This window comes from Cyclopterus lumpus, chromosome 21 (assembly GCF_009769545.1).
Source record: "Cyclopterus lumpus isolate fCycLum1 chromosome 21, fCycLum1.pri, whole genome shotgun sequence".
Lineage (NCBI taxonomy): Eukaryota > Metazoa > Chordata > Actinopteri > Perciformes > Cyclopteridae > Cyclopterus > Cyclopterus lumpus.
In genome coordinates this window covers 10,943,022-10,967,155 of record NC_046986.1, presented here as the reverse complement: position 1 = coordinate 10,967,155, position 24,134 = coordinate 10,943,022, and the positions used below count along the sequence as shown (strand labels likewise).

Genomic DNA, 24,134 nt, shown 5'->3' with positions numbered 1-24,134 from the left:
TTAAACAAAGTGGAACAACTAGTTCACTAGACAACTAGAATATTGTAGTTAAATCAACCTAATGAACTTCAATTTCTCAGTTGAATCAAAGGAAATCTTCAAGTTGAGTTACCTTGCATTTTCAAGGCAGCAGGTGAACTTTCATTTGCATGTTGAACTGCCTTGAAATGTTTTACAGTGTTGAATTTGGTTATTAAAGAATACTGACCAAGATACAAATTCTTTAATGATGCATTAATTGTCAGACTTTTTTTTTTTTACATATAGTTTGTCTGAGTAATGCAATTAGGCTATGCTAACAAATTACCCAATATGAATATGTATTAATGAATGTGTCTTAAAGTCTCGTGTGAGGTGATGCATCCAGTTGGTGTGTTTCATGTGTCGCTTCCCGTCTTTTATAGGTTACTCAGCTAGAATACATCACGTGGGCTCTAAGGAATTGCGATGATCTCTTCTTTTATGGTATTTATTCACTAAACGGCTACTTCATTAAGCTAATGTTACTCGGAATAAAAACACACTAGCCTTAACGTGCATGTGATGCTGGCGTTAGCTCAATTGAAACCAATCAATCAGTATTTGCAGCCCTAATACAACTCATATGTGTTTGTAAACAGGGCATTTGTTGTCGTTGAATTCACATTCCTGCCTATTCAGCCACCAGTTAGTTTTGTTCAACATTGCCATTTCATTCACTTTAATCAGTAATGATGTGGTAAAGTCACATGCTTTACAGTCATTTTATGTCGTTTTATTGAATACGACAGGAACCCTTCAAATAAAACGACATCCTGTTTCCACGGAAACGCAGGGACCCGGAAGTTGTCCTGATTCCGCGGGTCTTTTGGGACAACACAGCTCCGCACATCAGTGTGCAGAAATGGCGGGTGAGTGGCTAAAAGCTTTAATGCTACATTACTGCTTTCTCGGGTTGAATGCATATTCACTGAGCTATGGACGACGGCCCCGCTTTGAGGCCAGTGGAGTCGTGGTTATACCGTATTACCTGTTGAAAACACGGCTAATTCAGCGAAGCTAACGCTACACTGTAAAGCAGCAGCAGGGGCCTGCCTGCTAGTAGCATGCTACCAGGCTGTCACAGTGTGTTTGTGTGTTTATGTAACGTTAACGCCTGGGTGTCAAGTGAGTTGTTGGATGCTGGCATCCTTACGTTCGCCTTTTCCCTCATAACATACCGCAAATTACCCATACCTACTTCATCTTAAGGGATAACTGGTGACGTGAGGGCAGTCTTTGTAAAGCAGCTAGAATCGGCACAACACAGGATCTGTTTCACGCCATTCGTGACCTCAGCACTTTCTACGTTACTCCATGGAGAACACAGATGAAGCTGATGTAACTACAAGTGGTCATTGAGGGAGTTGTAGCGTCCAGAGATGATATGTTTGGTCGCCATGCGATGCTTGTTGCTGATGACAGAACAAGTTGTTGATTACGTTACATCATCAGTTTCCCAATTCTTTTCAAATTAGGTCACTTTTGTCCTAAAATCAGGTAACTGTTGTCCTATCAAAGGTGTTCGTGGCACAATTGTCATCGTGTGTCAACTATGTCTTCATCAATGTGTCTTTAATTTATATAATAATCTAAATGGTTTGAGTCAAACTGCTTCTGACATTTAAGTGATCAGTGGTAAGGGATAACTTGTTTTCGAAGCCTGCATCTTATGAAGCAAGATACATTATTAATTAATTAAACCTCTCACGATGAAATGGAGAAGTAGAACATTGTTCTGTGGAAAACAACTAATGTTAACCACTGACATAACTTAACAATTTCCACCTGGTTTGTGGTTTATGTTGTGTTCTCAGGAGTAAATACCATGGAGAAGAAACTGGCTGAATACAAGTGTGACACCAATGAAGCTATATGCTTGAAACTGGGTATGTTCATTTGTTTTTTAATCTATATGCTTTTTAAAAATGTAATATGATAATGTATGTGCAGTGACAATGTTTTGTGGAATTAGTGTGAACCCTGTCTTTTCTTCCCAGTTCGCTTTCCGGAGGATGTTGAGGACGATAGCACTACATTCCACCCTGAGTACAGCCACCAAATTTATGGGGATGAGTGAGTATTTTTTCCTCATCATTACTTACTGACCTAATGGAATGAAACGCTGGTTTGAGACAGTTAATGTAGAAGGACGTTGTCTTACATTTTAAAAAGTGAATATGAAACAGGGAACTGAAGCTTTACACTGAGCTACCCTGAAAGGGGCTGTGCTATTCTAATAACATGGATGCAACAACTCCAGCATAACTTTGACCAGAGCTGTCAAACGCACTAATGCATCCGTGGGGGAGACTCTAAAAAGCTGCTATCGGCACCTCTCTCATCATGCCCAGCAGCAGTAATATATTGACTGCCAAGCTGTCTTTTTCCATGTTTTTTCCCCCTGCTACTGGAACCTTGTGCTCAGGTAGACACTTTATTTACCCAACTGATGAAAATAAACCTCATGCATTTTCTATTTGTTGCCACAATTGTAACATTGGCTTTAAATTCATCAATTGGGGAATCCAATGATTGGCTGCCATCAACACTTCTTGTTTTTCAGCTGATTGTCTCATTTTTTCTCATTTTTTTTTTAATCTATCACATTTACTCACGCATGCCGCCACGTGTTTTACATTGGCACACAGCGGCATAGACTGTAACGTCACAGCCACACACACGCAGAAGACATGTCGTTTGTGTGGAAGTTCTTCAGCATATCGTCTAAATTAAGCTGTGGAGTAACAACATTAAAACAGAAATTGGAATTGGGTAATAAAATAAAATAGCAATTGATGCTCTCTACTTGGTACGTGTGTGTCGAACATGGTCAAATTAAATGGTCAGCGTTTATAAAATGTAAATGCTTACAAGTGAAGACACAGTAGGGGCTTAAGAATATTTATTGGATGTAGCATGTTCTCCAATGTTGTTAAATCGCATGTGCGTAGGCTTGATGAAGCCAGCGTTTTGATTTGGCAACTTTACCAAACCAATTTCTCTGACCGTTGCGCTCCTGTTGTTCCATGTAACCTGCTGATCCCTTTGAGCATTTAAAAAAAAGGTGTGCCTTCATGTTTGTAATCCTTAGCGCAAGCACGCCAATACTACATATTTTGTCCTGTTTTCACTTAAGTCATCGCCCAATTTATTTAAATATTGTATTTTCTCAATCCAGTTGAAGGCCTGTAATATTGAGGATGTGCCAATGCAAAGTCTGTTTCATAGTGAGTTTTGTAGAGAACGTAGGGAAGCGTGAACATGAACGAACAAAGATCTGTCTTGCATAGTATTTTATTCTCTCAAAAAGATGTAAAGAGTCACATTATAACCCTGATGAGATGCACAAAGAGTCCTTGCTGCTTACTACATTTGTGGCACCTGTGTCTGTGTCGGCTTACAGTAGTAGTGTGTCGTTATGCTCGAAATTGCATTTCCAAATTAGTCAAAACTAGGATTGGTTATTTTTGCACTTGCTGCAATCAGCTCAAAGGGAACTCTGTAATTGGGGCATTAATTATTTCAGCAAGTGTAATTGCTAGTAAAGCTCAATCACACAGTTGCATAATGGTAAAATCTATTTTGCCATAAACTGCCAGTGATGTAGTGGTGAGAGAAACAATGCAACTATGTGAAATAAGTGCCCAGACCTACAGTAAACATGTATTATTCACTAATGAATGTCATTAAATAGGAATAATCAGATGGTTGTTGTTGTGCCTGTGATATCAATTTATCATAGACTACATAAAAAGGCTGCTATTTAATTTTTTTCTGAATGCAAGTCACGGACCTAGTTAAAAACAAGTGTTAATGATTCCAATCACTTTGTCTGCAGTGAGGTCGCTTTTGGATACAAAGGTCTTCAGATACAGCTCTTCTACACTGCCGGAAACCTGAGCACCCTCTTCAAAGTGAAACATTCCTCAAAAGTCACTGAGATGTTTGATTGTGTGGAGGTAAGACATGCATTTCATTGTTCTTTTTTTAATGTAGAAGTTCTCACACCCTTAAATGCAACTGTGAGTGCTGTGGTAGGATCCCTGCTTACTATACTTGTGTCAGCTATTCTGTTTTGTTATTATGACTATTGGTAACCATGTAAGGGATGATATACAGCACTCAGCTTCCTGCATTACTCTGTTGCAGTTCATTTACCAATAATGAGCTACTCCCTGTATCCTGTTTATTAGGTGACCAATTTGAGACAAAGTATTGATTTAAAAAAAACATTTTATTGAGTTAAAAAATTAATGCAAATCGGCTCTTGTCCTGACATTGCTGAGATTACACTTACACACACCATTGTAAACACATCTGTGATTAGGTTAACTAACAATCAGGGAGAGGTTGCAGAAAAAATGTCTGAGATAAATAATAAATAAAAAATGAAAAGAAATTGGAACAGTGGCAATCTGACTCGAGCATGCTGTTTGCTTGAGGAAGTCACTGGTGAGGGAGGCCACACAAAGGTCTATGGGCTCTGAAAGAGCTACATCCATGGAAGGGATTATTGTTGGCCTGTATACTAAATGCTATCTTTGATATAATCCAAACGCATCAACCCCACCATGAAGTGTTGACTCAACTTTATGATTAGTTTGTGGTGCTGTTCAATTGTATTGCATTATGAATAATGATTTATAATCTTTACATGTATTGCATTTATACACTTTTATATACATTTCTATTGATAAGAATGGACAAAATAATATAATATTAAGATCTGTTTTTACATTACATAGCATGTTGGTAAACTGAAGAAAGAAAAGATATTTGCTGTATTTTGAGTGTAGTAAAATGTTAGTTTGGTTCCCCAGTGTCACATATATTATTACATTACATGTCATTTAGCTGACACTTTTATCCAAAGCGACTTACAATCATGTTACATTCATACACTGTAGACACAGCTACAGGGAACAATGCAGGGTTAAGTGTCTTGCTCAAGGACACATCAACTAGGGCGGGCGGGGATTGAACCTGGAAAACTTAACAACAGGCAACCATGAAAGTGAAAATGAAAAAAGGATTTCATTTTTATTTGTCAAATTGTTTTGAGAAACTCATCAGCACATCAAAGTACAGCAATAGACTTCATTAATAATCTGAAGTTTAGTAAATCAAACTGTTAGTAGTACTGGGAAGCTTTACTCAGTGGTTGCCTCCATAATTGAATGACAGAAGGATTGTGCAATCAATTATTCTTTACTGCGATCCGATAGACCTATGGTGCTCTTTTATGAGCAGTCCCACCACACCATTGTGCTGTTTCTTCACGTACTGAAGTAACTGAGAGCCTCTCTGGGTGGTGGCATTATTCCTGTAAGAGATCTCCTGGTTTGTTAGACTAAATCTCAGCCCACCGTGGCCCCCTGTGCCCATACCCTAATCCTACTCCTCCCTGGCGGAAGAGAAGGGTTTTAAAAAGATTTTGTACGTGGGGTCTAACATGAGGAATTGATTTTTTTTCCCCAGGTTTGTGTGATTGAATCAGCAGGAGGAGTAATGTGACACGGTTGGATATCTTGTACATATATTTCCAGGAGCGAATTGTTTGCTCAAGTCATCAACAATCAAAATCGTTGAGGCTGAATCTCTGTAAACTGATCTTCAGTAGGTTTATTATGCTTTAATGTGAGACATCCCTTTTTATGTCATGGCGAATGCATTCATTAACTTTATTTCTCCATTAATTACTTGACAATTAGTTGCACTGCTTGGCATGAAAACGTGCTGCCTTTTAAAAAAAAATTGCCAGACATGAATTTACATATTATCAATAGCCAGTATTTGGACAAAACCGGTCAGTAAAGCGAAATGCTTTAATAAACTGCTAGCTCCTTCTCCGAGACTTCACAAAAGGCAGCTTTGAATATTCCCTGAAGTCGTCAATGCAGCAAACATGCAAAACGAATACAAGAATTATCCAGGGCCCCTATTGAGGTCAGATGATTCAACTCTGGGACATCTGTCCTGTCTGGAAACAGCAGGGGCTCCCTCACTGGACAATGTAGCCCTCAACTGGTGGTAGCGGGAGAAACTTGTAAACTCCCCAGGTTTTGTTGTTTCTTTGGATGCACTTAAATTATACGTGACCCTACGTGACATCGATGGTTCCTTCCGATGGACATTCAACATTGCTTTCATCTCTGGTGACTCCAAAAAAGAAAAACTGCCACGGCAAGCGTTTGACTGTTTTTAAACCTGAAGAGAGCCATTAGACTTTTTGGGAAACATAGTTTGGAGCTGATATTCAAACTGAAATGTGATGGCTGGCTTACTGTCTATGTGCCACTACTTTAGTGTTCAGTGTTGACCCCTGAGTGTTCACCTTGTTAAGGGTTTGAGTGCAGCTGGTGTAGAGGTAGAGAGTGAGGGGAGCACCAGAGTTCAGGCTGCATCTGAAGAGTGTTTGTCTCTGAGTGCATGTGGACGGTCGGGGTGCGGTGCAGCTGGTGAGAGAAGAGAGCGAGAGACGAGGGGAGGCAGAGATGGAGTTTATGCAGCTGCCACGTTGATACAAGACTCTCATCATCACATCACCTTCTCCCCTGTAAATCAGCCAAAAACACGTAGCGCTGGACCTCTCTCAGAAAACGCTGATTTATCGTGCCAGACCTTTTGTACTACTGAGTACTCGTCGTAGTCATGTTATTATTTCCTTTACATTTCATAATCAACGTAAATGTGTAAATATCCTTTTTTAAGAAGAAAAAAAAGGAAGCCAGTATTTTACAAATTATTCCAAACATTAAAAAAATTGACTGCATATTTTGAATGTAGTATGGTTTTTGGAGTAGATTAAAGAGATGAAATAACACCAACGCAGCAAATTAGATAGTTTGTACTCCCTTTGTGGTTATTGTTATAAATCAAAGACATTAACAAAATGTTCTAAAGGTACTTTGTTAAGTCATATTCATCCCAAACTAAGGCATCTATTCTGGAAGGCTGTGCAATTTAGTGTCTAGTATGTAGAAGAGTGCTCGGGACAAAGGGACTTGTTTGTCCATGGCCTTTTAAGTATTGTCCTTGTTCCTTAGAAATGTGGCTGAACAATTACAATGGTTAAGAGGCATTCAGCTGCAGGTGCATTACTTCCAGTTAGATATTAGCTGATGTCTGAAAGGAGGGGGGGAATTAGCAGTATGTTGTATTAGCCTTTTGTAGTGCATTTTGCTCAGACCTTCTTCATTTCCCAGTTTTCAATGCTGAGCAGCAAGGGCCTCTGTGCTGAAATAATGCCCATCACACATGTAAATGGTGTGAAAGGGCTGCTTAGCAAAGTGTTCTCATGTCAATCCTTGTGGAAATGGATACAATGCAAACATTACAGCTGAACTAACCACAGGTTGCACTGAGTAAAAAGTCCAAGGGTAGGGCCCCTTTGTCTCTGAGGCTCTTTGAAAAACGCAGGGGCAAATTCATTTGATTGGGTTCACTTGGCAGGATTAGAGGAGAGGCCTCTATTATGGATGCCCCAAAGGTTTGTTAAGTTGAGATCAATTCATAAGATTTCATTTCCCAGTGAGAAGCAGAAATGTGTTTATTGTGGCAACTTCATCACATATTCATGGTTTAACATAAGTACTAAATGTACCTATTTAAGTGGTCTTTTCAGCAGGGAGGTGGGGGAGGGTGCCATGGTGATCTCTGCTCAGCTGACAGTTTTAATTGCCTAATGGTTTTCTTTTCATTGGCTCAAAACATGTATGCTTCCAGTTTTATTTTATATGATTATTTTCACTGTATCCCTTTTTTTTTTTTATATATTAACGTACAATCTGTGTTTTTTTTTTATTTGATTTTATCAGAAAAATACCTCACCGGTCACATTTATGGAAATAAATCGTACAAGTGTATACAAAGATGATTGTCCTTTTTACATCCTGATTTGTTAGTTGAATGATTTAAATGTATGCACATTGTGTTATCTAGCCAGATGATATCGAGGGAAAGATCCGGGAAATCGTTCCCGCTGGGTTCACCTGCAACACTGACGACTTCATCTCACTGCTGGAGAAAGAGGCCAATTTCAAGCCATTCGGCACTCAGCTTCACACGTACACTGTCCACAGCGAGGATGCAGGAGAACTCACGTACCAAATTCACAAGGTACAAACATCACTTACTGCCTCACCAACGATTTCAATATGAGTTTGTGCATTTTCATAATTGCTGTTACTTCTGCGGGTTAATGGCAGGGATGAGATTGAACTCTAAACCACATTAGACATTTGTTTTTGCCGTATTCGCCCCAGGCTGACATCACCTGCCCCGGATTCCTAGAGTACCACGAGCGCCTGCAGACCTTCCTCATGTGGTTCATAGAGACTGCCAGTTACATCGACGCAGACGACGATCATTGGGACTTCTTTCTTGTGTGAGTGCCCTCCTTAATTGACATCATACCCCCCCACACACACACCCTCCTCTATGCCCACCCCTACCCTAAAGCCTTTATTGTGTCATTGAAAAACAAAGCCCCCCTTTGTGGCGCTTGTGACCAATTACCAGGCCAGTTTGATTATATTTCCCCTGTAGGAGAGTTGTTGATCAGGCAAGAGCTTCCTTTGTGCCAAAGGCCCTTTTCAAATTTTTCAGGGGCAAGAGCTGAATTGAATACTGTTGTCTTTTGAAACACTGAACAATGTCTTAACAGTAAAAAGAGCCTCTGCCAGTGTTTTCTTTACCCTGGCAACTATTAATACTGACAATGGGGAAAATGGACTGAAGTGATTTTGAGGAGCTCAGTCCCTCCTCCAACCCCTTCTCTTCCTCTAAGTTGCAGTACTCCAATTAAGTGCATAATGTATTCAGGTTGTAGCAGGTGTACCAATCGGGGCCTGGCTGCTCTAACATGCTGATGTCGGGGGGGTGGGGGGGGAGGTTGAGGGGTTGGGGGTGGGCACGAGAGCAGAGGGGCTAAAATGGACACTGCATGGGAGTGTGCCTGTAATTGACCTGTTTGCCTTTGTGTTTTTATCTTCAGATTTGAAAAGTACAATAAAGATGGGGAGACTCTCTACGCAACTGTTGGCTACATGACAGTTTATAATTACTACGTGTACCCAGACAAAACCCGACCACGTGTAAGGTAATTGCTGGGGCAGCGCGTGCCTTCCCATTCTTTTGTATAAAAAAAGGAGTGGAAAATTATACATTTCTTTATCCTCTTCCCAAAGAGCCCAAATTACTGGCGTATATAGCCAACCATTCAACCAGATTTTGTTTCATTACCAATCCAGGGTGATTTGTATCTGAAAACAACTTTATAGATAAGCTTCTGATGTGATGTTTTGCAGTGATGGATCAGGATAACAATCTATTAATTCCTGCTTTGAATCAAAGACTTACTGTTTCTGCTCACTTACCACCTACATGCCACATAAACTAGTTTTCAGACTTATTTTGAATTAAAAAAACCTGTTTGCTCATTGGCCCTATGTTTGCGTGTATGTCTGCCCTTTAACTAAACAGCCAAATGTTGATCCTGCCTCCATTCCAAGGAGAAGGTCATGGAGCTCAGCTTCTGGAGGCAGTGCACAGATTTTACTGCAGCCTGCCCAAAGTGCAAGACATCACAGGTGAGCATCATGATTATCAGCATGTACTGCATTGAAAAGGCATAGATAAACATCTGCTTTGAAATGCTCATGCCTCCCACAAACAGTTTAAATGATTTGTTACTTGGTGGATCCAGGGGTTGAGTTCATTTGGGGTGCTGGCGTGGATGCCAGAATGTGCTGAGGCTCTATTGAAACTAGTTGGGTCGAAATAGCTGCTTTGCATGGAGACAGAGGATGAATACTAAAGAGGCATCCTTTGAGAGAGGAATCCTTTTTAAGGAAGAAGTGAATAGGCACACGGTTCCTCCTAACAGTTTTTCTGGACTTGAGTAATTTCTTACATATTCTTACATATAAAAATGGCTTCTTGAAAAAGTATAGGCTCCAACAAAAACATGTATATACACTGACAATTATATTAACAAGTTAATACCTGTCCGGTTTATTGCAAATGATTGGAAAAGCACTGTTAGTTAATTTTAATTGTGTGATGGTGTTTGTAATCAGCTGAAGACCCCTCTGAGAGCTACGTGAAACTGAGAGACTATGTGCTGGTCAAGTTCTGTCAAGGCCTGCAGTCCTTCGCTGTGGACAAGCTGCACCTCGGCTTCTCAGCGGACATGGCCAAAGAGGCACAAGACAAGTTGAAAATCAACAAGGTGACAATCTTTTTTCTGTGTTCAATAAATAGATTTGTCTATAAAATAGTCGGGAAAGCCCATCGCAGTTTTGTAGAACCCCCAAAGTGACGTCTTTTATAATTTAGTGTTTTGACCCGATAACCGTTCAAACCCCCCCCCCCCCCCCCCCCCCCCCCCCCAAAAAAAATATGTATTGTACAGTCATTTATAAATCATCACATTTAAGATGTTGGAACTAGATTAACCAGATTATCAAACTTGTTGTCTGTTATATAATTAATTTAATGCACAATTAAACCAAATTGCGCCAACATCCTTTAGCTTTAAGCTTCACATTGTGTTTGCATGTTTAGTTTAAATGATTTGTTACTTGGTGGATCCAGGGGTTGAGTTCATTTGGGGTGCTGGCGTGGGCCACGAGGGTTACAAGGTCTGTAGCTGATGGAGGCCTTCACCGATCGTTTCACTCGCCTTGAAATAAGCCCATGAAATAATGTACCTGCACTAACATGCAGCCTTTTGAGACGAGAGAAGCGTAGTCATAAACACAGTATTGCTAAACTACAATAATGTTTAAATCACATTACTTCCTTTTGAAAGAGAACCTTTCCCTGTGTACTTTAACACTAAGATGAATTCACTCTTTCTTGTCATTTGGTGAAATAAGAATTTATTCAAGTTCTTCTTTCATTCAAAATAACTTTTCTATAATTCAGTTTTTAACAGTCAGATTCCAACTTGTATCGTCCCTTTTTTCCACCGTTTCAATCGTGCAATACTCCAGACATGTACACATGTAGTATTGCTATGTGTACCATCCTAGTTTGCTGCTCTGCCTTACATATTCTTTGATTCTAATTTGATATTGTCAGTAGTTATTCATCGTGGGGAATCTGTGACGTCAATTGACTCCTGGGTGTCTTTACTTGAGAAAACTGCTCTTCTTGGAACCGATAACTAGAGGTCTGATTTATTATGAGCCCTGACAAGCTTACAACTTCCTGAAGCCATTGTGCTGCAAAGGGCGTTCGACTCCCAGGCAGTCACACTTGTGTTTTGATATATTTCAAAATCCCCAAATATTGTAATAACGTTATTTCCCCGTTTCTACAGAAACATGCCAGGCGAGTGTACGAGATCCTGCGCCTGAGAGCAACAGACATGAGTGATGAAGAAAAAGCAAGAGAGTACCGTTTGGAGGTGAAGAAGAGGCTATTTGGACCATACAGGGTGAGGTTTTAATCATCACAGCTTCAGCTTGGTTCACATGCTCATGTGCAGAGTCAAAATGTAAATGCAAAAAATGATTTGCTGATTTACTATATCAAATAATTCTGTTTGTCAGCTCTATCGAGCAAGATTCCAGTGTGCAGTGTTCTACCTTTTTGTTAGCATAACATTACAGCCGTTCAATGTAGGAAGCCAAGGGCCCCGTGTGTGGCATACAATATGGAGCTTACAGCTTTATATTATCACTGTTTATTATGTTACCTTTTAGAACAGCGGAAAAATTGATCTTTCGTCCCGTTAAAATTGATAGGTTACTAGTGCTGTATTGTTAAATCCACAATAGGGCGCACCAGGCGTCTGTGGTTTTGCTGCTGCTGGAGCTTTTTTCTATTCAGGCACATATCATTAGTTAGGATTTGCATTTCTTTGGGAGAAATATATTTTTTGTGAAAGTGTGTTTGAAGCACTTTGTCCAAAAGCTGTCTCTATTCAGAGTTCTGTAGCTTTACTTTTGCAGCGCTTTTCAAAATTCATCAGGAAAATAGTGCAATTTCATAAAATCGCTTTTGTTATTTTCTCATGTTCTCCTAGGCAGGTTTTATTTGAGTTTCAGTAATATTTAGTGTAAAAGGCTTAAGCCTAGTGAACAGAATATAATAAGCTTCTCTGATTCTGTTTCACCAGACCTGTCAGTGGGAAATCCTGAGTAAGATCTGTGTGCACCAACATATAACTCCCGACATCCTGTTTGCTTGTGACATTTTATGTTTGAGCTGCTCGCTGAGACTTTGCATACCAGCCATTAGAGCATTTTGCTGTCAGCAGGGTAACCACATGTTTAACTTTTTTTTTTAAAAAGCAGAGCTTGACGTGGAAATGACCTATGTGGTGAAGCGGGAAGTAGGAATTCCTTGGGAGAATGGTACAGAAAGATCTGGTGGCCAGATGCAGAGCGTTTTCCTTCCCTGAGGAGATTTAGCATGTCGTTAGTCGAATGGCAGAAGCCGCTGCTCTGTGAATGTGGGGGGGGGGATTATATATTTCTGCTCGTATCCCCAACTCCCCAGTGACCACGTCTGCATGCATATGCGTGCAGGATTTTTTTTTAAGCAGCAGATTGCACTCAACTAAGTGAATTTGTACTTTGTCGGTCAACCATTCAGCCTTCCGATTTCACCGCAAACATTTACCACTGTCCTAATGCGTCCTACTGTATAAAGGAGACAGGGAGACTTATTTTATTAAAGAATAACACTGTTGATATTTTATTCTTCGCTTTTTGTCAACAAATCATGGTGGTCATACTTGGAATGAAGTATGGACATGTTTTTCAGTGTAGAATTCATATCCCTCTGTAACTTCCCAAATAAGATTCAAAGCTGAAAGGATCAGATATACAATCCACCAGTAATTCTTCTCACCATAACCGTTATAAACATTATAGACATCAATCTCAGTTCTGACATCTTATTTGTTTCTCCAATTAGTCATAGCGTATAAATCCTTTATGAGAAGGTTGTTCCTAACTGCTGATTAATTACTAAATTACTAAGCCACGTTTATTTGCCTTTTGGAGTAAGTGACAAACTGATTTTTAACACTTTGCTTGTGTGTATTTGTGCTGCTTATGTTGTGCAGAAGAATCAGAGGGAGCTGACGAAGATGAGGAAGTGCCTGCGGCCGGAGGAGCTGGTGTCCCACATGGACCAGATGGACACTCAGACGCAGCATGAGGAGCTGGAGAAGAGTTACCAGGTTGTTGTGGAAGACTACAGGAGAATCATTGAGAGGATTGCGACACAGGCCTGATCAGACTCTGAAACGCTGCTGGCCTGGAGCTCACACCCCTCAGACCGACAGGTGGTCTGCCCCGTCTGTACGAAGCCCACATCACCACAGACGTTAGCTGCAACTGAAAAGAAACTCTCCCGATGTAACAAAATCACTGTTTTAATTAAGAGTTTGACAGATTTATTGTGGCCGAGTCCGTGAATAGATTGCAGTAGAGAAGCCCCGTCTCTTTCCCAGCTGATGTTGATACAGTAGAGGATGCAGCTTGAGGGGTTTGACTTACTGTTTGTTCCATGAGTGTTAGATCACATTGTGTGGGATTAACTGATACGTAATATTTCACAGGTTATTGGAGGTCCACTACCCTGCAGAGAAATAATGCTTCTTCTTCATTGTAGACAATTTTTTAAGATCTTTTGTCAAAACAATTCTGTGTGTGTGTGTGTTTTGAAGCACTTCTTACTGAAAATAAAAAAAGAATGTTTTGTATATTGCTCAAATGGTTTGATTCTTATTGCAGATAAGAACATTTAAAAATAGTAACTCTGTATCTTTTTTTAAATTTAGATTTTTAGTTTAACATTTTTGACACTTTGCAACACATTAAATAATACAACCTTTCTTGCATTTAATGTAAACACAAGGAAATAAACAAGGACAAAAGACAGACATATTAATATCAATAAACTCTGGAAAAACAAGGCAGTCAAGTATTCAAACCGTTAGTGTGTTGCATGCTTAAGAGTACACCACACCTATAGGTTTTAAAAATTCAAAATTTGCAGTTAAACAGATTTAAACCACCATGCTAGTGTCTTTGTGAGGCTGTACATCGGCACAGCTAAATACTGCTAATTGCTTACATTGATAATGCTAGCATTTTGATGTTTAGCATGCATATTTTTTGCTAATTAGCTTAAAAGACAAAGATGATAATGGGAATGTCATTGGTTTTTCAGGTGTTTTGTCATTAACCAAAAGTATTGAACAATATTGGAAAGTTTGACCTGATCTCAAGTCATGATCATGTTTTTATAAATCCTCTGGGAACCAAGAATGTCTACCAAATGACATTCATCCAATAGTTCAGATTTCTTCAATAAAAACAATGGAGGAAATGTAAGTGGAGCACCAAAGTCATTAGGATTCATCCTGGGGAGAAAATTAATTTCTACCAAATGTCATCTATCCATACTCAAAGGTGTCAACCACAGTGACAACCTGGAACACTAAAGTTATGAGAATACGTTGTCACCAAATAAAGGAAAGGTTTGACCTCACCAAAGTCAATAGGATTGATCCTCTTGGGACCATGAAGGTTTCTACAAAACTCCATCAAACCGTCGTTGAGATGTTTCAGTCTAGACCAATGTGGAGGTAGCTAATATGGCTTATAATGATCAAATGAATGCAGCAGAACCAGAGGTTTTTTCTATTGATTTATTCCATGATTTCTTCTTCCTTGTCAAAACCTGAAGCCTATATTACCCCACAATGCAACGTCATTGCCAACATGTCCGTTATGGTTATGTAGCCGAGAGCAGACACTCACCTCTTTCTGACTGAAATTGGTTTTAAGATGTATTTTTAAACGTGTAGTCTTCGCCCAGCTCCTTCTGGAGTAACCAACAGCTTTTGACATCCACAGTAGGCTAGTAGCACCGTACCTACAATGAGCCTGGCCTGCTGCAGTAAAACCTTCCACTTCCAGCCCAAAATCTACTTTTCTTACATTTACTCTACAGGAGTAGATGTTGTTGTCAGCACCTCTTTCCAATATGGCGGTACCCTGGGACAATCATACATGTCCTTATTACATTCGTATCATTTATTTTGTTGAGTTCTGCTCATTTGAAAGATTTCTAGGGGTGTTAAAATAAAACACGAGGCTCCTAAAATATAAAGTCTCTTTATCAGTTAAATAAATAGTTCCTCAGCTCCTCAAGCGCTTCAGTGTATTTCATATATTGCTCTATTATTGCTTGAAAGCCATGATGTTGTAATAATGTTATTCTACTTATTTCTTATATTCTGTTTTGAGGCAGAACAGTAGGCTGCATCTTTTATTAATTTTTTATCGTTTGAGAGTCAATGTTTTTCCTGATAAATAACGTGAAATTGCAGATAAAACATTGACTTTTAAAGGTCAATCTATTCAGAGCTGTACAAACTGAACTGTTTGACACTTAGGCCTAATCAATTAAGGGGACGTAGATATCACAGGATTGAAATATTAGTGCATAATCCCTGACTATGAAGCTGGCCTGATTAATGCATTTCCCAGTATGTGTTTTATATATTTGAACCGTTTTAGGGAAGCCATTTTGTCCAGGCACCCTCTCATGGCTAATGCAACTTCTGATTGCCGCTGATGTTGAGTGTTACACTAATGAGTATTATGGTTTTCAATTGAAAACCTTTGTGCCACTGTATTGCCCGCGCTTGTGCAGATCACTGTGATGAATACCCATCATACTTTATGATACTTTAGCACATTGTCACTAAATGAAGGCTGCCGGGTCAATTTTCAATTTTTTCTCCCTCTTCAAATGAAACAAGACAAAACCTTGGAACCCTTCACATCTCTAATTCAGATTGATTTAATCCACTCGTGGCCACAAGGGGCCTCATCTCACTGTAGTTTCCTCTGTTTTTTTTCTACTGTGAGTGCACATTTCACATTGCACTGCACAAGCTCAGCCGACTGACCTGCTAGTGGGGAATTACATTTTTGTTTAGTGGGCACATGTGCTGTCTCATTAATTCCACCAGCAGTACACGGACGTTTATCTGAGTCATCGTCAGGTTGCAGGATGTTGATGCGCCTCACATATCAGGTGCAGCAGGAGAACAATCTGGCGTGGAAGTGGACTGTTTGGACGATCTGCAGACCTCTGTGCCGTTGTCAGAAAGGTTGTGAAACCCCTTTTGCTCCTTCAGGCCACACAGTTGAGTTTCCAGACGCTAATTATTATAGTTTATCTTGGGCCCTCATTTCCCGCTGCACCTGTCGGCATGTACTCAAATGAAATTTGAGGAAATTGTTTTTTTGTTTTTTTAAATGAAAATTATGGGAAATATGCTCACTCGTTTCCTTGCGGAGAGCGGAGTCCCTACAAAGAAGAAGTCTGTCACACAGCCCCTAGTAAAGAAGCAATTTTACTGGCACAATGGCAGTGGATTGAAATCTAAAGAAGGCAGTGCACTTTCTTCTGCAGTCGAGGCTATTACAGTGCATCCAGCAGTGGGCCTTCAGTCGCTGTGCTTTTGTAAGGGGGACACAGTCTGTCTATTATGTTGTGTTAGAGTGGAGATGTGGGAGGTTGATTTATGTCTGAAACTGTCATGGGTTTCAAACTACCCTCTCTTGTATTATTTCATGAGAAAATAAAGGGGAGCAACTTCCATTAATGCTTCTATTTCCTATCATGTTTAAATGAGTTAAAACATGCACATAATTCCATGTAACTTGCATTGAAGCAGGCAGAAAGGCTTAATGCCATTTCTCTCTGTGAATTGACAACTATACGGTATCAAGCTTGTCCTGAATATTTGGTTTCACCCGTTGGCGTTTGTGCTCCTGTTCCCTTGATGGCGCCTCCACAGCTCTGCAGTGAGACAGACAGACAGGGAGTCTTGGACCACAGCCCGGCTGCACTGAGGGACCTGTTGAATATGATACCTGTGTGGAGGATCTCCAGCTTCTTAGCCCACAGGTTCCCAGGAGAGAGACGATCAGGAAAGTTTGAGTCCCCCCCCCCCCCCCTCCCACCATCACTGCTTTTCTTTTATCGTGTTCACATTTCTTTTGTGCTGCTTGGATAACCGCATGCCCCAAGGCTACCGAGCCCCCCCCCCCCCCCCCCCCCCACCCTCTCTTCACCGTCACTGAACCTGGCCTGTCCCTTTTCTCTGATAAACGAGTCCTCTTTAAGATAATGTTTGATGCGCTGACAGCCAGAACCAAAACAGTGTAAAAGAAACCGATTTTGACATCTTTTAATTGTGAGTTAGAAAGCCGAGATTGTGGTTTCGTGGACTGCTTTCAGATCGTGCTGCTGATATGGTAATTTGCTCAAGTGAAGGATGTGATGAAAGTGGTGGTGTTGATAGTGTAGTAGTAGAAGTCCTTCGTCCTGTCTGCTGGTCTCCCACACATGAGACAACTTCTCTGTCAGTGTGTATTCATTTAAGTAAATCACCGTTAGTGTGGGCAAATATAGAAATAGCAAATATTGGGGGTTATTTCTCAACAGAATGATTTTACATAGGGGTTGTTCAAACTGACACAAGTGTTCTCCATGATTTAGAATGAATAGCAGATGTGCATGAAATTAATTACTTCTGTACATGCCAGTGTTTTCTTTTCTTTCTTCTACTTTTCAATATTCACGGTAATTGATTTCCATCTGTGTACGACCACAGCGTGTGGTTTTGATCGCGTCTGTCGATTCAATGATTTGGGATCATGGTGCCATCAAGCGTGTATTAAGACATATTTTCATTTAGATGACATGAAAATAGATCAGTTCGTGCACATAAAGGATGGATGTCGTTATGGGGATTGACAGTGAGCGAACAGCCGAGTGACAAGACTTGTTATTTGTGCTGCATGTTTGTAGAAATAATCCTGTCCTTCATTCCAGATAAAGATGATGTCGCTTATTGAAAACATTACTAAGTTCCCCTCTTTCTTTCTGTTGTGCTTTTTTAATTGGCTTAAACAAATGCAAATGCCGGATGAGGTTTGAGTCATCGTACTACATATACTCATCAATGAGGGAACCTGCTGTGGCATTTGGTTTTCATTTATTCCATGTGCAGTGCTAAAATATGACATAATAACATCTCCCGTGAAGTTTTTTCGGAAATCTACGGAGGACTAATTTTCAGTGTGTGCTTTAAAAGAAAGTGAGTTTATGATTATTATTCGTTGAAAGAACGGGACACATTCACATGTCAATGTGCTGCACAGCATGGAAGTTTTAATTATGACATTATTTCTGTAGAGAATCAACAGAAAATATTTAGAGTGGGCTTTTTGTTTTGATCACATGAATGGCCGCCTTGACTAGCTGTTATTTCCCAACGCTGACTTTTCCTGTACTGCATGACTTGCCTGTGTATTAATCTCTTAAATGAGCCATGCTGCGGAGTTGGATGAACATGTGCTTTGCTAGATGTAGTTTTCTCATTAAAACTGTCCCATTAGGCTGTAATTGGTGCTATCTGAGGTTGGGATGGAGCCACATGGGAGGGGAGCGAGAAGTCAGACTGAGATGGTATCGGGGCCGAGGAGACAGGAAGCCTTTGTGTAATCTTGTCAGGTTGGAGATGTAGGCTGCGATCAAGCCGACTGGACTGAACTCTACTTGTCTGCTGCTGTACTGTAGCTTCAGAACGACGGCACTGACCTGCTGTGAACTCTTATCTTTGTTGTTTCCACAGGAGCCTGGCTTTTACCTGGCTTTTTACATGTAAATATGTTTGCAAATAAGGTAGAGTGTGTTTTTGGATCAACGTGTCCAATGGGAATCTGAAAGGATAAGGGGTGAGTTTATCGCACATCTTGGGGAGGTTAGAATAAGACCGGTTGTTTCTCTGCTGCATTTACGGGAAGTCCAAGTGCAATGTTAAATGTTCTCAGTTTCAGCTGTTACCCCCAAACTTACAAGTGATTAAAATGTTATTTAGCGGCAGGGTAAACAGACAGGGATCCTTTTGAACGGTTAAAGTAATAGACATAGATCTGCAAATGAGGAGTGTTTTCTTCTCAATGCTTCAATCTAATTCAGTAGCGAAGGCCACTCGGAAGATTTGAACAACTCCACACAGTATTTTTACTAAGCTAACTCAATATGTTGGTGGGGGTGTATGTGACTTAGAAATGCTCCGTAAACTATAACTGTACACAAGATTCAGGGGATAGTGAGAAGAGTGCTGTTAAATTACACATATGTCACTCACAATATGATAACAAAACACTCCCCGGGCCCCGTACTGAAACACTGCGACGCTCTCACAGTGTTTTTTCCTGCAAGCTTACTAAGTAAATAGGAATGCTGCACACAGACACACACGGACATTTGCCAGATGCTCGGTGCTAATTAAGGCCAAGCATTCCCCCTCGAATGGAGTGTGTGAGAAACCACAAGTGCACCGCTGGCCGACCTGTAGGACCTGAAAGGGGCGGAGCTCTGTGTTTGTACTCGGAACACTTGAACGTAACAAACTCAGAGTTGATTTTCAGAGCAGGCATTTATTGTTTCAGTTTCCACACAAGGAGAAGCACCTGAGTTCCTTTCTTTGATATAAGGTACAATATTTGACTAAGAACTATTTGACTCATAAACACGAGTGCTAAATCCAGCGAACCCAGACTCTCTCAGAAGCTCCAGTTAGACTCATGAGCAGATTTTGCTCTGCCTCTCGGCGTCATTTAAGATACTTTCGTTCATGCTGTTCTGTGTGGGTTAACCACAGCAACACGCAGGTGCTTTCGCCTTGGTGTTATTTTCAGCAGTTTACGAGAGGCACATTATTCTTTTCAGGTATGACATTCATCATTTATCATCTAGCCTCTACGTTTTCAAATCTGAGCCACCATACCACCAACAAGCTTCCCAATATAACCTACGCATATCCAAAAACCTGTCCCTCCCTCCTGCACAATGACCCACTCTGCAAAACCTCCTCCACCCCCAAAATGGTGGTGGTGGTTAAGCAGGAAGTGAAAGGAGACCTGCAAGCTCCAGCCACCCACAGACCCACCCCTTCCCCCACCTCACCTCACCCCTCCTAACCCTGCCCTCTCATGCTGCAGTGTGGCTCTGTGTCCTGGCTCCTGTCCAGGTTCTGGTGCGGTGATGGGGAGGGGTCACGCTTTGCGTCTGACCCTCGGGCCTGCAAGTTGGATGTTGTTATTATTAGTGCTCCGTGACCCCCGGGCAGGCGGTCCCCAAAGCAGGAGGAACTGTCGGGCTCTGGAGAGGCTCTAGACCTGGAGAACAGCTGCGTGGGTTAGAGGCCCCCCCCAGTCCACTGAGAGCCCCGCTGCACCGGCCATGCAGGAGGAAAATGTTTCCTATACAGACTCACTCACTGCACAACTCATCCCACACTGCTGCACAGCAGGACCAAGGTTACTAGAAACACTGTCTAATGTACAGTCTAATGCATGAATGATAACTGGAAGCTTACAATAAAACCCAATACATGCAATAAGTGACGCTGTAGACAATATACTGTGAGGAAAACTATTTTGTCAATCATCAAACATGCCATTTTACCATGTTATCATCAATTGATGATCTTTGAGTGTTTTAGACCATTTGCCTGTGACTGCTTCAAATGGAGCAAAGTGTATCAAGTTATTCTCTTCTTATTCACACATTGTTTTCTGTTTTATTTAGGATTTTTGTAGACCTTTTAGACCTTTTTTAAAAATCTGGTTAACCCTAACCCTTGGGAACTACTGTTGAAAATTGAAAATCAATTAGCTTGATGGTTTAAGCCAAGGTAATATTGGATTTTTTTAAAAAAGATTTCTGTATCTGTATATATATATATATATATATATATATATATATATATATATATATATATATATATATATGTAGCGTCATGAAGTACATTGATTTGATTTACTTCATTTGCCAAAAACAAAGAACGGCTTTATTTTTAATCCACTGTCAATTTCTACATGGATTTTCAGGAGACTTACTTGTATCACTTTATATATTGATATTGTGGTTTTCATCCAACCCCTACAACTAAGCTGATGCAATATTTTAAGCTTCCAAGAGGTGCAATAAAGCCTTCATTTGAGCCTTGTTATATTGTAACAGGTGCTCCTGTCAGAACACTGATTTAAAAAATCTTCCTATATATTTAGCATAACTCATGTTGTTCGTCTTATTATGTTCTTTGTGAATGAATTGCAGCCATAGGAGGGCACATTGTATTTAAAAGCCTACCATACATCTCTACCATCTTAATTCTGCCTATTCTTGGCAGTTCTGGAGTGGGGCCTTCTAACTGTGTAAATAGCTCTGGAAATTGCGTGTGGCCTTTGACTGTCTCTGTAATTGCGAGACTCTTGCAGTATTTTGCTTGGCAGTCTGAGAGGTTAACCCCTGAGGGCTGGAGGCCTGGAGCTCTATGTCTGACTGGCAGAGGGCTCCTCAAAGCCCCACTTGTTCACCTCCCAGCCTGGGCAGCTTTAAAGCTGCCGCTGATCCTCTACCAGACGAGAGGGAGAGTGGGCAGGCTGTTGCATTCAGGGTGGCTGAGGTTCTGCAGGGTGAAGCCTGAGTGGTACAGAGCCGCACAGACACGCCCAGCTCTCCCTGGTTGCACCTGGGCAGTCGGGAACGCTTGTAACCTCGTCACCAGCACTAAACTCGGGTTTGAGCCGTAATCAGATTATATGGACACTGCTGCAGTAAGTGGTTTATCAGTTACCCTACAAACCCTTTTCCCATATTCCCATGAAACTGATGACTTTTCCTGAAGTTAATGATGTGCAGATGGATGCACTTAGTTTGGTTATATTGGACGGGTGTTTGATGCAATCGTGCACTTAAATGTCAATTTAGCAATTTATACAATGTATCACTGTTCATTTACAAAAATGCTCATTACAAAGCCACAAAATGCACTTGGCAGCACCAAAAATAAGAGTGTGTCAGATTAGAAAAATAAATGTTGAGTGTGAAATTGACAATGTTGCGTTAAATTGATTTGGTTATAATTCTGCCCATTAATCACACATTTTGCAGGGTTACCATATCCATGGCACGGTTGATTTTGAACGTCTTCACATCAGAAGAATTTAGGGGTCAAGTTGGGGACTCGTGCAGAACGAGCAGTCAAATCTGTCTGCAGTGATGGATGACGTCGCCGTATGAAATGGTCTGTGAAGATGCAGCCTCTTTTGGAGTCACAGCAGAAATTGTCGAGAAAAGATGACATGTGCAGTTTCCTCCTTGGGTTCCCATATTGTTGTCGCCGGCTCTGCTCCCCCCCCCCCCCCCACCCCCCCCTGGGCCTCGAGAACGACTGTACACTCCAGACAAAAGTACGCAGGCAGAAAAGAAATATCGACACACAAAAGCTCTTTATGTAATGCTGTCAAGTTGCATTGATTTTTGTTCCCGTATATTTGACAGACAACATAAAATCGTTGCTTCATGTCATGTCAAGCTGGGCCTCGGAGATCGCATCAGCTCTGCTCGTATCAATCAATTATTTTGGTCCAAGTGTTGGACTAGACGTTGTGGAGAGACATGTGACTCTGAAATGTGTGTTGCCTTTACACAGCGACACAAAAACAAACTCTTCCACAGAAAGTCAACCTAAGTTGGTGTTTTCTGACTAAACTCTGTATCCCACACTACGAGGCATGCATGGAGTCAGTGGACGGATGGATTCAAGGACTGGCGCAGGAGTGGGGTGCTGGTATGTCTCTGGGTTCTGGTGGGAGCTCAGCAGCTGTGTAATCAGACCTGGCTCTGACCCTACCTGTCCGGACGTTCCTCCGCTCTGCACCCTCCATCATGTCCATGTGTCGGGCACACGCTGATGAACCACTGGTCGCATGCAACCTGTGAGCTGGCTCGACTGATTTAGTGAGATTATGCCAGAACTGTAGGAACTAGTACTACAGTACAGGCATCTTCCCCCACAACATTAATCAGGGCTTTATATAAACTCCCACTGATTTACTCTTGATCCGTGGCCCCTTGAGCGAATGGACAGAACTTCATAAAAACACTCTTCACTAGAAGTTTTAGATAATTGGAGTTAACTCGAGTATTCCTACTTTCTCCCCTTTACTTCTCACAGGGAAATATTGTATTTCTTGTTCCACTGCATTCATCTGACAACTATAGTTTCTGGTTACTTTACTTGGCACATTTAACATACTGCTGATCAAGAAATGACATATTATTATTTATTGTTATAGCATGTTGCTACTGTGTTAAGCGGTTAGCTCATTTCTTTCTCATTCATGATTGTATTTAACCCTTTAGTAATGTGGAAGAAAGAACTGATGAAGATGTTGGTTTATTTAATTTAATATTGTTCAATTAGAGATAACAGCGAGGGAATCTGTGTGGATCTAGCATTTACATTGTTGAGTGCTCTTGTTTTGAAGACCTGTGTAGTTAGATGTTCATCTGTGACAAAGTGCAGTTCGGGCTGTTTATATGGAATTTATACGTTTCCATAGTGTAATACTTTGTTGTATGGTAAAACAAAAGCCAGATTAGGATCTTGGGTTTTGGTTTTGACTTTGTCATGCAGTATACTGTTGCACACAGAATGAAATGCCTTTTCACACGCACAATATTAAAGATACGCAAAACCTGCAAGATCTAGCAAAAGCCATTCATCAGAATAAACCTCGGGCTTGTGGCATTTCTTTCTTCTTCTTTTTGGTGAATAACTTCTGGATTTTAAATTAGAAATGTGCCACATAAACAGAGAATATGTTATATGAAATGATAAAGAAGTAATATTATAATTGAGGGTTAGAGTTTTTTGTTTTTGAATACGTTTTATCTAAAAGTGTCTTGTACTTAGGCCGATGTTTGATAAAGGCCTGTGCGCGGATGGACCAACTATTAGTTTAGTTACCTTTTATTTCTCTGTGCCACACTTTTATTTTATGTACTTAGACAGAAACTAACTTCAGAAATATAACATTAGTAAAATTATAAATGCAAACTTCTATTTTTACATTGTTATATTGCTACTTTTACTTGAGTAAAGGATCGGAGTATGTCTTCCACCCCTGCTGTCTAATGAAGAAGCTTATTATGCTGACATTATTGAGCCCATCGGACGATTGAGTCGAATGTGACACAATAGAGGC

General features: G+C 40.6%; 1 protein-coding gene across 1 annotated transcript; it reads left to right on the top strand.

Moving 5' to 3' along the window:
* The first annotated feature begins 332 nt into the window (after positions 1 to 332).
* On the top strand, positions 333 to 13,749 carry hat1 (histone acetyltransferase 1). The gene is made up of 12 exons (XM_034562152.1): positions 333 to 465; positions 771 to 890; positions 1,836 to 1,907; positions 2,019 to 2,094; positions 3,860 to 3,980; positions 7,963 to 8,139; positions 8,286 to 8,407; positions 9,017 to 9,121; positions 9,505 to 9,611; positions 10,101 to 10,252; positions 11,348 to 11,464; positions 13,103 to 13,749. The coding sequence occupies exons 2-12, from the start codon at positions 884 to 886 to the stop codon at positions 13,271 to 13,273; spliced, it is 1,227 nt and encodes a 408-aa protein (XP_034418043.1). The 5' UTR covers positions 333 to 465; positions 771 to 883; the 3' UTR covers positions 13,274 to 13,749.
* The last annotated feature ends 10,385 nt before the right edge of the window (positions 13,750 to 24,134 follow it).

What these genes read in the sequence shown, in the direction of transcription:
- hat1 (XM_034562152.1), top strand. An exon ending in TCACGTACCAAATTCACAAG is followed by an intron (nt 8,140 to 8,285) that starts GTACAAACATCA and finishes TATTCGCCCCAG; the next exon opens with GCTGACATCACCTGCCCCGG. An exon ending in ACAAGTTGAAAATCAACAAG is followed by an intron (nt 10,253 to 11,347) that starts GTGACAATCTTT and finishes CCGTTTCTACAG; the next exon opens with AAACATGCCAGGCGAGTGTA.